We start from the raw sequence: 15,419 nt of genomic DNA, 5'->3' as shown, positions 1-15,419 counted from the left end.
AGTGGAGGAAGTGCATCTGAGAGGGCGCTGAACACCTCGAGTCTCAACGTCGAGAGCATGCAGAAATCAAGCGCAGACAGCGGAAAGAGTATGCGGCGAACCAGTCCCACCCATCCCTTCCCTCAACGACTATCTGTCCCACCTGTGACAGAGTCTATGGCTCTCATATTGGACTGTTCAGCCACCAAAGAACTCACTTCAGGAGTGGAACCAAGTCTTCCTCGATTCCGAGGGACTGCCTGTGCCTATGATAGTGCTGTCGGCCACCCTTTACATCACTTTGCTGATAGTGGGCTGATGGGCTGTAAATTGCCTGGATTGGATTTGTCCTGCTTTTGTGGACAGGACATACCTGGGCAGTTTTCCACATTGTCAGATAGATGCCAGTGCTGTAGGTCTACTGGACCAACTTGGTAAGAGGCGTGGCTAGTTCTGGCGCAGAAGTCTTCAGCACTACAACTAGGATGGTGTCGGGGCCCATAGCCTTTGCTGTATTCAGTGCGTTCAGCTGTTTCTTGATATCTCATGGAGTTAATCGAATTGGCTGAAGACTGGCTTCTGTGATGGTGAGGCACTCGGAAGGAGGCCAAGATGGATCATCCACTCGGCACTTCTGGCTGAAGACGATTGCAAATGCTTCAGTCTTGTCTTTTGCACTAGGGTACTGGGCTCTGCCATCTTTGAGGATGTGGATGTTCATGGAGCCTCCTCCTCCTCCCATTAGTTGTTTAATGATCCACCACCATTCACAACTGGATGATGCAGGACTGCAGATCTTTGATTTGATCCATTGGATGTGGAATCGCATAGCCCTGTCTATAGCATGCTGCTTTCGCTGATTAACATGCATGTAGTCATGTGTTGTAGCTTCACTGGGTTGGCACCTCATTTTTAGAGACACCTAGTGCTGCTGCTGCATGCTCTTCTATACTCCTCATTGAACCAGAGTTGGTCCCATGGCTTGATAGTAATGATAGAGTGAGGGATATACTGGGCCATGAAGTTACACAATGTGGTGGAATGCCCAGTTTTGAGCTGCTAGACCTATTCAGAATCTATCCCATTTAGCACGGTGGTCGAACCACACAACACGATGGAGGGTGTCCTCAGTGTGATGTCGGGATTTAATCTCCATAAGAACTGTGTGGTGGTCACTCCTACTGCCATGGCTGTATGCATCTGTCAGGTAGATTGGTGAGGATGAGGTCGAGCAGGTTTTTCCCTCATCTGGCAGCTGTGTCCTTCCACGCTCGGTCAGTCTTTGTATGGACATTAAAGTCCCCCACCTAGAGTACATTCTGTGCCCTTTCTACTGCGATGTTGATGATGCCATAGCAGGGCAGTCAAATATCCCAAATGTTCTGCAGAGTTAAAAGATCTAGCTTCCTCTGGCTGATTAGAAACAAAATCATATTTCAATGTTAGTTCGACTTTTCTTCAATTTGTACTTTCGTGATCATGGCCTTTCTTGAGCTATTGATTTTTAAGGCTAGAAGAAGACCAAGTTTTTGATGAGAGTCATCATTCTGTTACTTTCAAATTGTACTTCTGTGTTAGGGTTTGAGTTATTTACCCACTTAAATCAATTTCTCTAATTTCTTGATTATTATTGGGGGATATCATGTATTGTGACATACATTTGAAGCTAGCTATAAGTGAATGTAGGGGAATGCTGCTATTTTGTGATCTGTATGAGATGTTGTAATTACTTCTGATTTCAATCTAGGATGAGGAGAATTAACAGAAAAAATCGGAAGTATGGTATACTGAATACAAATCTAGAAAACATGGAAATGAGGCCTTTAGATCAAGAAGATGATGATGAGGATGATACTTTATTTGATGTACATCATTCAAGGAGGTGAGTACCTAAACTAGTGGATGTTCTTTTTAATAAAAATCTGAATCTATGAAGTTACTAACCGAGTTAGATCTCTTAGTTTAGAGTGTTGAAAATCATGATAAATATGAAAGATGTTACTTAATAAAAAAAGAAACAAACTGGTCTCTTATCATTGCTTTTCTAATCAAATAGGTGTACATAAAATTGTACTTCAATGAATTTAAAAATGCTTCAACATATATGTAATATATGGCATAATCAAATGCCAATACTTTTTAACACATCTATTCAGTATACAACTTAATTCAGGCACTCTAGCATTGTGGAATTGTTTGTAAAGTGTGCTGGTGAAATTGTGTAGTAATTTACTAATGGTGTAAAACACTTAAGTCGCCAAGTAGGAGAGCTGACTTCACTTGACTGAATAGCTAAGTGAGTTCTCTGGTTGAATGACTAGAAAATGAAAATCTCAAGCTTTTTCCCATGAACACTTACTGCATTCATTCTGGGAAGAGACTTTCAATGCCAAGTGCTTCCTCTTTTATGTCTGACATTTAAAAATAAATTAATAACATGGAGGTCCTGCCAGTGGGTGGGAGCAGATATCAGCAGTTTGAGTCTGCAGCCAAAGACCGTTCTCGGAAGTCAGTGGTGGGAGAAGGTTCTGGGCCGCGAAGTGGATCGGTGGGGGCAGCAAGATTGGGGCTGCTGTGGCTGGAGGGGAGCCAGCACGATCGGGGCTGGAAGAGGAAGCTCGCAAGATTGATAACAGAGTGGGTGGGGGGTGGGGGGAAGCCAGCAAGATGGGGGGTGGGGGGCAAAGCCAGCAAGGTTGGGGCTGCAGTGGATGGGGGGCAGCCAGCAAGATCGGAGCCATGATCGGGGATGGAATGGCCGAAGATCCATGGAGATACCTGCTGAAGTGAAGTGAAGAACTCCCTGTTGATTGGGGAACTTTAAATGAACGGTCTCCTCAGGCTGTAAAACTAACACTTTTAAAACAGCAATATTTTTCAGGAACAGATTTTAAAAATTATTTCTTCAGTCTAATTTGCATGATAGTGCTTGTATTAAAGGTCATTTCCTCCTGTATCTAACGATCAATCCTCTGAATGTACTTAAATCAGCACCAGAACTTCTTTTGAAATGTTCATCATTCTTACTAATAATTTCTACAGGGTGTACAATCCATTCACATTTATATAAGTAGAGTACTCCTTGTAGTTTTCAAAAAAGTACAGTTTGCATTACAATCTCTTCTGCAACCCCTGGAGACCTTGTTTATTTATTTTGGTAATTTCCATAAAATGTTGTTTCTATTTACTTAAAATGTGTGCTGACTGTGCTGCAACTAATATGATTACTTTCAACCCATTAAATGCTGTACAACTTGTGCTAGCAATGACGTTTTTAAACCACACCAGTCTCCTCATGGCTGATACTCATCTTTGTGCTTTGACCACAATACTTTGCATAGTATCTCCTTAAAAACCATCAACAAAAAATAAGTTTTGCAGAATAATGGAATCGGGTCAAATATGGGCAAGGAAACCTCCTGCTGATTACCACCTATCACCTCCCTTCAGCTGATGAATCAGTACTCCTCCATATTGAACACCACTTGGAAGAAGCACTGAGGGTAGCAAGTACACAGAACATACTCTGGGTGGGAAACTTCAATGATCATCACTAAGAGTGGCTCGGTAGCACCACTACAGATCGAGCTGGCCATTCCTGAAGGACATGGAGAACTGAGAACCAATGCATGGGAAATACCTACTTAACTACCACTGATAAATGGGATAGATTCAGAACAGATCTAGCAGCGCAAAACTAGGTATCCATGAGACGTTATAGGCCATCAGCAGCAGTATTGTATTCTGTAACCTCACGGCCCAGCATATTTCTCACTTTACCATTACCAAGCCAGGGTTTCAATCCTGGTTCAATGAGGAGTGTAGAAGAGCATACCAGGAGCAGCACCAGGTGTTTCTAAAAATGAGTTCTGAACTTTGTGAAGCTACAACACAGGATTATATGCATGCTAATCAGCTGTAAAAGCATGCTATAGACAGAGCAAAGTGATTCCCACAAGCATCGGATCAGATCAAAGTTCTGCAGTCCTGCCACGTCATCGCGAATGATGGTGGACAATTAAAAAAAAAAAAAAATGACTTGAGGAGGCTCCATGAACACACTCATCCTCAATGGTGGAGGAGCCGCACACGTGATTGCAAATGACAAGGCTGAAGCGTTCACAACCATCAGCAGCCAGAATTTCCAAGTGGATGATCCATTTTGACCTCCTGAGGTCCCCACCTTCACAGAAGCTAGTCTTCAATCAATTCGATTCAGTCCAGGTGATATCAAACGGCTGAGTGCACTGGATACAGTAATGGTTTTGGCCCTGACAAATCCTGGCTGGAGTGTTGCAGACGTGCTCCAGAACTAGCTGCGCCTCGAGCCAAACTGTTCTAGCACAACACTGGCACCTACCCGAGAATGTGGAAAATTTCCTAGGTATGCCCTGTCCACAAAAAAGCAGGAGAAATACAATCTGGCCAATTACCGCTCATCAGTCTACTCTCAATAAAAGCAAAATGATGAAAGGCCCTGTCACAGGTGGGACAGATAGTCGTTTGAAGTTAAGGGAGGGTGGGACAAATTTGCCACATGCTCTTTCTGCTGCCTGCGCTTGATTTTTGCATGCTCTCGGCGATGACACTCGGTGTTCAGCGCCCTCCCGGATGCACGTCCTCCACTTAGGGCTGTCATTGGCCAGGGACTCCCAGGTGTCGGTGGGGATGTTGCACTTTATCAGGGAGGCTTTGCGGGTGTCCTTGAAACATTTTCTATGCCCACCTTTGGCTCGTTTGCCGTGAAGGAGTTCTGAGTAGAGCGCTTGCTTTGGGAGTCTCGTGTCTGGCATGCGGACAATGTGGCCTGTCCAGCGGAGCTGATCAAGTGTGGTCAGTGCTTCAATGCTTACCAATAATTGATGCTCAGTTTGAATTCTGCCAGGACCACTCGGCTCCAGACCTCATTATAGCCTTGATCCAAACATGAATTCCAGAGGTGAGTGGCTGCCTTTGACATCAAGGCAGCATTTGACCGAGTGTGGCATCAAGGAGCCGTAGTAAAACTGAAATCAATGGGAATCAGGGTGAAACTGCCCACTGGCCTGTGACATACCGAGCATGAAGGAAGATGGTTGTGGTTGTTGGAGGCCAATCATCTCGGACCCAGGACACTGCTGCAGGAGTTCCTCAGATCAGTGTCCTAGGCCCAACCATCTTCAGCTGCTTCATCCATGACCACCTCTCCATCATAGGGTCGGAAGTAGGGATGTTTGCTGATGATTGCACAGTGTTCAGTTCCATTTGAAACTCCTTGGATAATGAAGCAGTCCGTGCCCACATGCAGCAAGACCTGGACGACATTCAGGCCTGGGCTAATAAGTAGTCTAATTACCGCCCCATGACATTGAACGGCATCGTCATATCCCCCACTATCGACATCCTGGGTGTCATCATTGACCAGAAATGTAACTGGACCAGCCACATAAATACCATGGCTACAAGAGCAAGTCAGAGGCTGAGTATTCTGCGGCGCTTGTCTGACCACCTGACTCCCCATCTACAAGTCACAAGTGTGATGGAATATTCTCCACTTGTCTGGATGAGTGCAACTCCAGCAGCACTCAAGAAGCTCGACACCATCCAGGACAAAGCAATCCGCTTGATTGACACCCTGTCCACCACCTTACACATTCACTCCCTCCACCACTGGTGCACTGTGGCTGCAGTGTGTACCATCTACAAGATGCACTGCAGCAACTCGTCAAGACTTCTTTAGCTGCACCTCCCAAGCCCATGGTCTCTATCCCCCAGAGGGATAAGGGCAACAGGCCGATGGGAACACAATCATCTCCAAGTTATCCTCAAGTCACACAGCATCTTGGCTTATAATTATATCGCCGTTTCTTCATTGTCGCTGGGCCAAAATCCTGGAACTCCCTATCTAACAGCACATGGACTGGAGCGGCTCACCTCCACCTTCTCGACAGAAATTGGGGATAGACAATAAATGCTGGCCTTGTCAGCGATGCCCACATGCCATGTACGAATTAAAAAAAAACTAAGTAGCTATTGTAAGGGTAAATAAAGCCAAAGAGCCGATCGGACTGTAGAATCTTTTGAACCTACTTGTACCTGCTGCAAGCAAATGCGTTGCTAGGCAACCAGTCTTTGAGTATCAGGCTTGATGGTAATATACTGCTTACATGACCACACTGTATTGTTACCAGCATCTTTGAAATAATGCCAATATGTCCTACTTGGTGTGTTCTTCTTGTACCTATCCTGAAGTCGTAAAGTTCCTTACTCTTAAGGTGTATTGAATAATATTACTTCAATTGTACCAGCCTGGTTATATTAGTACCAGCTTGCTATGGATCTCTGAGAAAGTCCTGTGCCACTTAAACACCTGTGCATGCATAATGGTGGTGTGTGTCTGAAGATGCTGGAGCACCTAGTGTGTAAGGCCAGTATGTTTTTTATTGGGATGCGAGCATCACTGGCAAGGCCAACATTTATTGTCCATCCCTAGTTGCCTTTGAGAAAATGGTGGTGGGCCGCTTTCTTGAACTGCTGAAATCCGTGTAGTGAAGGTGCTCCTACAATGGGGGACTTCAATTATCCTAATATTAGGCTCAATTTTGGCCGAGCCCGTTTTTCGGCATACTTACCCAAGTTGTACCGCTTATGTACGTTGTGGAGATGCGGCAGATAAAAATATTGCAACTTTGGCCGCTGTCTGGCCTCTTCACTGCAGTCGCGCAGCGTGGCCAGTCGACTCGGGGGATAAAGCCTTTGTTCTGCGCTGGAAAATGTGCTGGAACGTTGGCACATGCGCAGTGGAGAATGGTGATGGCCGCGCATGCTCACCCACAAGTGTCAGGTAGTCAAACAATGGAGGAGGCAAGATTTTGAGATGCGAGAGCTGGGCCTCAAAGAAGCAAGGAAGCTGGAATGGACACATGGAAACTAGACCTTGATCAAAGTAGGTTTCAACCATGGAATTTATTTCAGTGTGCGTGCGTGCGTCTGTGTGTGCGTACGTGCGTGGGTAGATTGGAGAAAGAAGAAAAATGAGCATCATACAAGCCATACACTCCCAGTACACCGCTCTGCTTTCAACTTTGCAAAGCAGAATCAGGTCACGTGTTTTTGTTACTTTGTTTCCTGAAGAATTTTGTAAAAAGCCGGAATTTTTGTTTAATGCACTGCATTACTCAGCTCAGCTGAGACTGCTTGTTGGTTGGACTTTGAAGAAGACTGTTTTCTTATACAAGATAGTTTGTGGCATCATTCTGTCACACTAATTCTAACTTCCTGACTGAACAGTTATTGAGTGATTCGCTCTGTGCGTTAAATGTTCTTTTTTCAGCTTCTCCGTTGATTTGCAGCCTCTCTGTTGCATCCTGATGCCGGCCAGTTCACTCGCTTTCCTCCCCCCCCCCCCCCCGGCAGCCTCTCCGTTGCATCCTGATGCCGGCCAGTTCACTCGCTCCTCCTCCTCCCCAGCCTCTCCGTTGATTTTTTGCTTGCAGCCTCTGTTGAATCCCAATTCTGGCCAGTTCGCTCCCTCCGGCCCCTAGCCCTGGCCGAGTGGCCTCCCGGTGCGTTGTCCCGCCCCTAGCCCTGGCCGAGTGGCCTCCCGGTGTGTTGTCCCGCCCCTAGCCCAGGCTGAGTGGCCTCCCGGATCGAGTGCAGAAAGGTGAATTGGAGTTTTATGATGAAGATAGGACTTCAAATTTTTATTTCTTCTAGAATTAAAAATAATTTTTGTTTGCAAACATTGCTAAGGATAAGGCTTGGTTAGTTCCAGGTCCTCTCCGCTTCCTGCCCCTATCCCAGGCCGAATAGCCTCCGATGTACTTGCCTGCGCCGATTTCTTTAACTCTCCGCAAGGGTTTTCTGAAGTGGCCACATATGCTGGCCTAAGTAGAAATGGAGCAACTATTAGCTGGCCAAAGTTGCCTAAATGGCCAGAACTGGCGTAGGTGGCTGGTAATGCCCCCTTTTGAGAAAAATAAACTAACCTAAAGAAAACGTAACTAAGTGAGTTACTGGTGCAAATTGATTGTGGAAACTGGGGATTTTTAAGTTACGCTAGAAAAAGCAGCCTACTCCAAAAAAATAAACTGAGCAACTCCTGGCCAAAATTGAGCCCATAGACTGGGATAGTAATAGTGTAAAGGGCAGCGAGGTGGAAGATTTTCTGAAATGTGTTCAGGAGAACTTTCTTGATCAGTACATTTCTGGCCCAATGAGGAAGGAGGCATTGCTGGATCTGGTTCTGGGGAATGAAGTTGGTCAAGTGAAGCAAGTGTCAGTAGGGGAACATTTAGCGATCATAGTATCATAAGGTTTAGATTAGCTATGGAAAAGGACAAGGAGCAATCTAGAGCAAAAATACTTAATTGGAGGAAGGCCAATTTCAGTGGGTTGAGAATGGATCTGGCCCCAGTAAATTGGAATCAAAGATTGGCAGGCACAACTGTAAATGAACAATGGGCTGCCTTTTAAAGAGAAGATAGTTTGGGTAAAGTTGAGGTACATTCCCACAAGGGGGAAGTGTAGGGGAACCAAAGCCAGAGCTCCCTGGATGATGAAAGAGATAGAGAGTAAGATGAAGCAGAAAAAGGGGCTGTATGACAGATATCAGGTTGTGAATACAAGTGAGAACCAGGCTAAATATAGAAAGTTCAGAAGGGACGTGAAAAAGGAAATAAGCATGGCAAAATGGGAGTATGAGAATAGACCGGCAGTTAACATATAAAAGGGAATCCAAAAGTCTTCTATAGGCATATAAATAATAAACAGGAGGGGTGGGGCCGATTAGGGAACAAAAAGGAAACCTACGCATGGAGGCAGAGGTACTAAATGAGTACTTCGCATCTTTCTTTACCAAGGTAGAGTCATAGGGCCCAAGTTTCAGGACGCGCCTAAAACGGCGCAGCCCGGACCTGGGCGCCCGTTTTTCGCGTCAGAAAGTGCGCCTAAAAAATACTTCCCTATTCTCCGGTTCCCTGCAGGTCTTCTGCAGCCGGGCGCAGCGCAGCACGAGCTGTTGGGGGCGGAGCCAGGTCCCTGCGCTGAAAACAGGGCCGGGACCTCTGCACATGCACGCTACAGTGGGCGCGCATGTGCAGTAGCTCCAGGCGCCCAAAGCTGTGTGGGAGGGGCCCGAAGCACGCAGCCCCTAGCCCTGGCCGAATGGCCGCACTGGGGCTGCGTGAATAAGGCTCCTCCCACGCCCAGCTCCTGCTTCCTCCCGACTCGACCCCCCGGGGACCCGACCTCCGCGACTCTCTCCCACCTCCCCCACCCCCACGGACCTCAGCGACTCTCTCTCTCTCTCTCTTTCGCCCCCCCCCGGACCTCCCCGACTCCGCCTGAGACCCGACGCCACATACCTGTAAAATCTAGCCTGAGGTCTTGGGCCCGGCCGTTCAGCCTCCTTCTCTCCCTCTCCCCCCCCCCCTCCCACCTCCTCTCTCCTCTCTCCTTCCCTCCCCCCCTCTCTCCTCTCTCCTACCCTCCCCCCCTCTCTCCTCTCTCCTCTCTCCTTCCCTCCCCCCCTCTCTCCTCTCTCCTTCCCTCCCCCCCTCTCTCCTCTCTCCTTCCCTCCCCCCCTCTCTCCTCTCTCCTTCCCTCCCCCCTCTCTCCTCTCTCCTTCCTTCCCTCCCCCCCTCTCTCCTCTCTCCTTCCCTCCCTCCTCCCCTCCTCTCGCCTTCCCTCCCTCCTCCCCTCCTCTCGCCTTCCCTCCCTCCTCCCCTCCTCTCTCCTTCCCTCCCTCCTCCCCTCCTCTCTCCTTCACTCCCTCCTCCCCCTCCTCTCTCCTCACCTCCCTCCCCCTCCTCTCTCCTTCCCTCCATCCTCCCCTCCTCTCTCCTTCCCTCCCTCCTCCCCTCCTCTCTCCTTCCCTCCCTCCTCCCCTCCTCTCTCCTTCCCTCCCTCCCCACCTCCTCTCTCCTCTCTCCTTCCCTCCCTCCTCCCCTCCTCTCGCCTTCCCTCCCTCCTCCCCTCCTCTCTCCTTCCCTCCCTCCTCCCCTCCTCTCTCCTTCACTCCCTCCTCCCCCTCCTCTCTCCTCACCTCCCTCCCCCTCCTCTCTCCTTCCCTCCATCCTCCCCTCCTCTCTCCTTCCCTCCCTCCTCCCCTCCTCTCTCCTTCCCTCCCTCCTCCCCTCCTCTCTCCTTCCCTCCCTCCCCACCTCCTCTCTCCTCTCTCCTTCCCTCCCTCCCTACATCCTCTCTCCTTCCTTGGGCCAGTAGTGAAAGAGAAGGTAGTTTGAGATACTGGGTGTGATAAAAATTGGTGGAGGACGTGCTAGAAAGGCTGGCTGTACTTAAAGTAGATAAGTCACTAGGACTGGTGGGGATGCATTCTAGGATGCTGAGGGAGGTAAGGGTGGAAGTTGTGGAGGTACTGGCCATAATCTTCCAATCCTCCTTCAATATGGAGGTGGTGCCAGAGAACTAATTGTAAATGTCACACCTTTGTTCAAAAAAGGGTGTAAGGATAAACCTACAAGCAACTACAGACCAGTCAATTTAACCGTGGTAAAATTTTAGAGGCTTTTAGATATGATAATCCGGGACAAAATAACAGTCACATGGACAAATGTGGATTAATTAAGAAAAGCTGGCACGGATTTGTTAAAAGCAAATCGTTTTTAACTAACTTGATTGAGTTTTTTGATGAGATAACAGAGCGTTGATGAGGGCATTACGGTTGATGTGTACATGGACTTCCAAAAGTCATTTGATAAAGTGCCACATAATAGGCTTGCCAGCAAAATTGAAGCCCATGGAATAAAAGACAGTGGCAGCATGGATACGAAATTGGATAAGTGACTGGAAGCGGTGAATAGTTGTTTTTTGGACTGGAGAAAGGTATACAGTGACATCCCCCAGGGGTCAGTACTAGGACTACTGCTTTTCTTAATATATATTAATGACTTGGACTTGGGTCTACAGGGCACAATTTCAAAATTTGCAGATAACTCAAAGCTTGGAAGTATAGTGAACGGTGGGGAATATAGTGATACACTTCAAGAGGATATAGATGGGCTGGTGGATGGGCGGACACATGGCAGATGAAATTTAATGCAGAAAAGTGCAAATTGATACATTTTAGTAGTAAGAATGAGGAATATAAACTAAAGGATACAATTCTAAAATGGGTGCATGAACAGAGAGACCTGGAGATATATGTGCACAAATCGTTGAAGGTGGCAGGACAGGTTGAGAAAGCGGTTAAAAAAGCATACATGGTCTTGGGCTTTATAAATAGAGGCATAGATTACAAAAGCAAGGAAGTTATGATGAACCTTTATAAAATCTTGGCCTCAACTGGAGTAGTGTGTCCAATTCTGGGCACCACACTTTAGGAAGGATGTGAAGGCTTTAGAGAGGGTGCAGAAAAGATTTTCAAGAATGGTTCCAGGAATGAGAGACTTCAGTTACGTGGATAGATGGAAGAAGCTGTGTGGTTCTCCTTGGGGCAGAGAAGGTTGAGAAGAGATTTGAAAGAGATGTTGAAAATCATGAGGGGTCTAGACAGAGTGGAGAGAGAAACTTCCCATTGGCAGAAAGGTCAAGAACCAAAGGGCACAGATTTAAGGTGGTTGGCAAAAGAACCAAAGGCGACATGAGGAAAAACATTTTTATGCAGCGAGTAGTTATGATCTGGAATGCACTGCCTGAAAGCGTGGTGGAGGCAGATTCAATTGTGGCTTTCAAAAGGGAATTGGATAAGTACCTGAAGGGAAAAACATTTGCAGGTCTATGGGAAAAGTGCGGGGGAGTGCAACTTGAAGTGCTCTTGCAGAGAACCGTCATGGGCTCGTCGGGCTGAATGATCTGTGCTATAACCATTCTATGATTCTAATGCTGTTAGATAGAGTTTTTCCAGGATTTTGACTCAGTGACGATGAAGGAATGGCAATGTATATCCAGGTCAAGATGGTGTGTAGCTGGGAGGGGAGCTTGGAGGTGATGGTGTGTCAATATACCTGCTGCCCTTGTCCTTTTTAGATGGTGGCGGTCTCAAGTATGGGAGGTTAATGGGTGTTAAATACTAATCTGTATCATACATTGAGTCAGACTTTTATTGGTAAGTGGATGCATAATAGACATAGCTACTTGACTTGTAGGCTAACATCTTGGATCTTGAAGATAACACAGTTGGAGCTGCTTTAAATTCAGTGGGTTTTTTTTTCAGCATTCACACATGTAGCCCAAAAATCCCAATATAGAAACAAAGAAACGTAGAAAATAGGAGCAGTAGTAGGCCATTTGGCCCTTCGAGTCTGCACCGCCACTCAATATGATCATGGCTGATCCTCTATCTCAATACCATATTCCCACTTTTTCCCCATGCCTATTGATGCTGTTTGTTTCTAGAAATCTGTCTGTCTCCCTCTTAAATATATTCAGTGACTTGGCCTCCACAGCCTTCTATGGTAGAGAATTCCACAGGTTCACCACCCTCTGAGTGAAAAAATGTCTCCTCATCTTGGTCCTAAATATCCTACCCTGTATCTTGAGACTGTGACCCCTTGTGCTAGACGTCCCAGCCAGGGAAAACATCCTCCCTGCATCCAGTCTATCCAACCCAGTCAGAATGTTATACGTTTCAATGAGATCCCCTCTCATTCTTCTAAACTCTAGTGAATACAGGCCTAGTCGACCCAATCTCTCCTCATACGGAGACCAAAACGGCACACAATACTCCAGGTGCGGTCTCACCAAGGCCTTGTATAACTCTAGTAAGACATCCTTGCTCCTGTACTCGAATCCTCTTGCAATGAAGGCCAACATGCCATTTACCTTCCTAACTGCTTGCTGCACCTGCATGTTTGCTTTCAATGACTGGTGTACAAAGACACCCTGGTCCCTTTGTACATCGACACTTCCCAAGCCATCACCATTTAAGTAATACTTTGTTCTTATGTTTTTCCTACCAAAGTAGATAACTTCACATTTATCCATGTTATACTGCATCTGCCATGTGTTTGCTCACTCACTCAACCTATCTAAATCTCCTTGCAGCGACTTTGCATCCTCCTCACAACTCACAATCCCACCTAGTTTCTTGAGCTTCTGAGCCAATATCGTTTCTCACTGATGCACTGATTCCATCCTTTATTAACTGCAACCCCAGTTCCGTTTCCTTTCTGTCTGTCCTTCCGAATTGTCTCATACCCCTGAATATTTATCCTGGTCACCTTGCAACCACGTCTCTGTGATGGCTATCAGTTCATACCCATTTGTATCTCTTCGTGCTGTCAACTCATCTATTTTGTAATGAATGCTACATGCTTTCAGATAAAGAGTTTGAAATTTGTTTTTTTACCACTTTTTTTTTCCTGGTTTAAACCTACTTTCTGATTCACCTTTGTTTATACATTCTATACCTTCGTGGCACGCTCCTGGTTTTCATTTCCCCAGTGCTACCTTGCTCTATTGCCTTCTCGTTATTCTTTGACTTTTAAAATTTTCGCTCACCTGAATCCTCCCCCCTCCCCCCGCCCCCCCACTAATTAGTTTAAAGCCCTCTCTATAGCCCTAGTTATTTAATTTGCTGGGACCCTAGATCCAGCACGGTCTAAATGGAGCCCATCCGAACGGAACAGCTTCCTCTTACCCCAGTACTGGTGCCAGTATCCCACGAACCAAAACCCATTTCTCCCACACCAGTCTTTGAGCCACGTGTTTAACTCTGATCTTATTTACCCTATGCAAACTTGCTCATGGCTCGGGTAGTAATCCAGAGATTATTACCTTTTGTGGTTCTGCTTTTTAATTTGACCCCTAGCTTCTCGTACTTCCTTGGCAGGACCTCTTTCTTTGTCCTATCTATGTCGTTGGTATCCACATGGACCACGACAACTGGATCCTACCCCCTCCCATTCCAAGTTCCTCGCTAGCCCTGAGGCGATGTCCTAAAACCTGGCACCGGGCAGGCAACACAGCTTTCGGGACTCACGCTCTTGGCTGCAGACAGCCTTGTCTATCCCCCTAATGATACTGTCTCCTACCACTACGACGTTTCTTTTTACTCCCCAACATGAATGGCCCCCTATACCACAGTGCTGTGGTCAGTTTGCTCATCCTCCCTGCAGTCCCTGCTCTCATCCAAACAAGGAGTAAGAGCTTCGAACCTGTTGGTCAAGAGCAAGGGCCAAGGCACCTCCATCACTCCATCCCAAGTCCCCATATCTTCCTCATTCGTCACACCCCCTGTCCCTGACCATGGATCGAAATTGAATTAATTACTCTTAATTGGTGTGACTAGGCTCCTGGATCGCAGCATCCAGGTAACTCCCTTTCCCTGATGTGTCTTAGTGTCCGCAGCTCGGACTCCAGCTCATCGACGCAGAGTCGATGTTCCCCGGGCTACAGACACTTGCTGCAGAGGTGGTCACCGTGGACCTCCACTAGCTTCCCTTGACTTCCTTATCGTTCAAAAATTTGTCTCTCTCCACCTTAAATATATCCAATGACCCAGCCTCTACAGCTCTCTGTGTTAGAGAATTCCAAAGATTCAAGACCCTCAGAAGAAATTCCTTCTCATTTCCGTTTTAAATGGGCGACACTTCCAGAAAGGATGTTTGGATATTGTCTGTAGTTCTTCCTTTCGCCACCATCATTGCCCCCATCTGCCATTGATCAACTGAGAGCATACCAGCATTTGAATCTAGGATCTACCTAAACTGACAGTGAGAGCTAGGAGAAAGTTTTAGAATTTTTGGAACATGGATTGTTGTGATCAAAAAATGTATTGAGGCAGAGACCATTGCATCTTTTAATGGGAAAATACATAAATATTTGAAGCATATAAAGGTACCGGAGTTATGGGGAGTTAACGGAGCACTGAGATTAGTTTGAGATTGCTCTGAGTTGGTACAAACACACTGGACCACCGAATGACGACCTTTTGTCCTGTTGGCTGTTCACCCTCCCTCTCCAGAATCCTCTGCAGCCGCTCCGAGACATCCTTGACCCTTGCACCAGGGAGGCAACATACCATCCTGGAGTCTCGGTTGCGGCCGCAGAAACTCCTATCTATTCCCCTTACAATAGAGTCCCCTATCACTATAGGTCTCCCACTCTTTTTCCCGCCCTTCTGTGCAGCAGAGCCACCCATGGTGCCATGAACCTGGTTGCTGGTGCTTTCCCCTGGTAAGTCATCCCCCCCAACAGTATCCAAAACGGTATATCTGTTTTGGAGGTAGATGACCGCAGGGGACTCCTGCACGACCTTCCTGCTCTTGCCTTGTCTCTTGGTCATCCATTCACTATCTGTCCTAACCCTTACCTGCGGTGTGACCAACTCACTAAATGTGCTATCCACAACATTCTCAGCATCGCGCATGCTCCAGAGTGAGTCCATCCGCAGCTCCAGTGCCATCATGCGGTCTGTCAGGAGCTGCAGCTGGACACACTTCCCTCACACATAGTAGTCAGGGTCACTTCACTTCCCACATAGCACAGGAGGAGCATGA

General features: G+C 46.9%; 1 protein-coding gene across 1 annotated transcript in view; it reads left to right on the top strand.

Moving 5' to 3' along the window:
• LOC139235020 (membrane protein FAM174A-like) overlaps positions 1–15,419 on the top strand; it is a 91,479-nt gene that overhangs the window by 38,427 nt on the left and 37,633 nt on the right. Inside the window, exon 2 of the mRNA XM_070866146.1 lies at positions 1,727–1,861. Within this exon, the coding sequence (XP_070722247.1) occupies positions 1,727–1,861 (135 nt within the window). The remainder of the gene's footprint in view (positions 1–1,726; positions 1,862–15,419) is intronic.

The sequence above is a fragment of the Pristiophorus japonicus genome, chromosome 1, assembly GCF_044704955.1.
Source record: "Pristiophorus japonicus isolate sPriJap1 chromosome 1, sPriJap1.hap1, whole genome shotgun sequence".
Lineage (NCBI taxonomy): Eukaryota > Metazoa > Chordata > Chondrichthyes > Pristiophoridae > Pristiophorus > Pristiophorus japonicus.
Note: the sequence above shows the minus strand (reverse complement) of the source record. Positions and strands in the feature narration are given on the sequence as shown.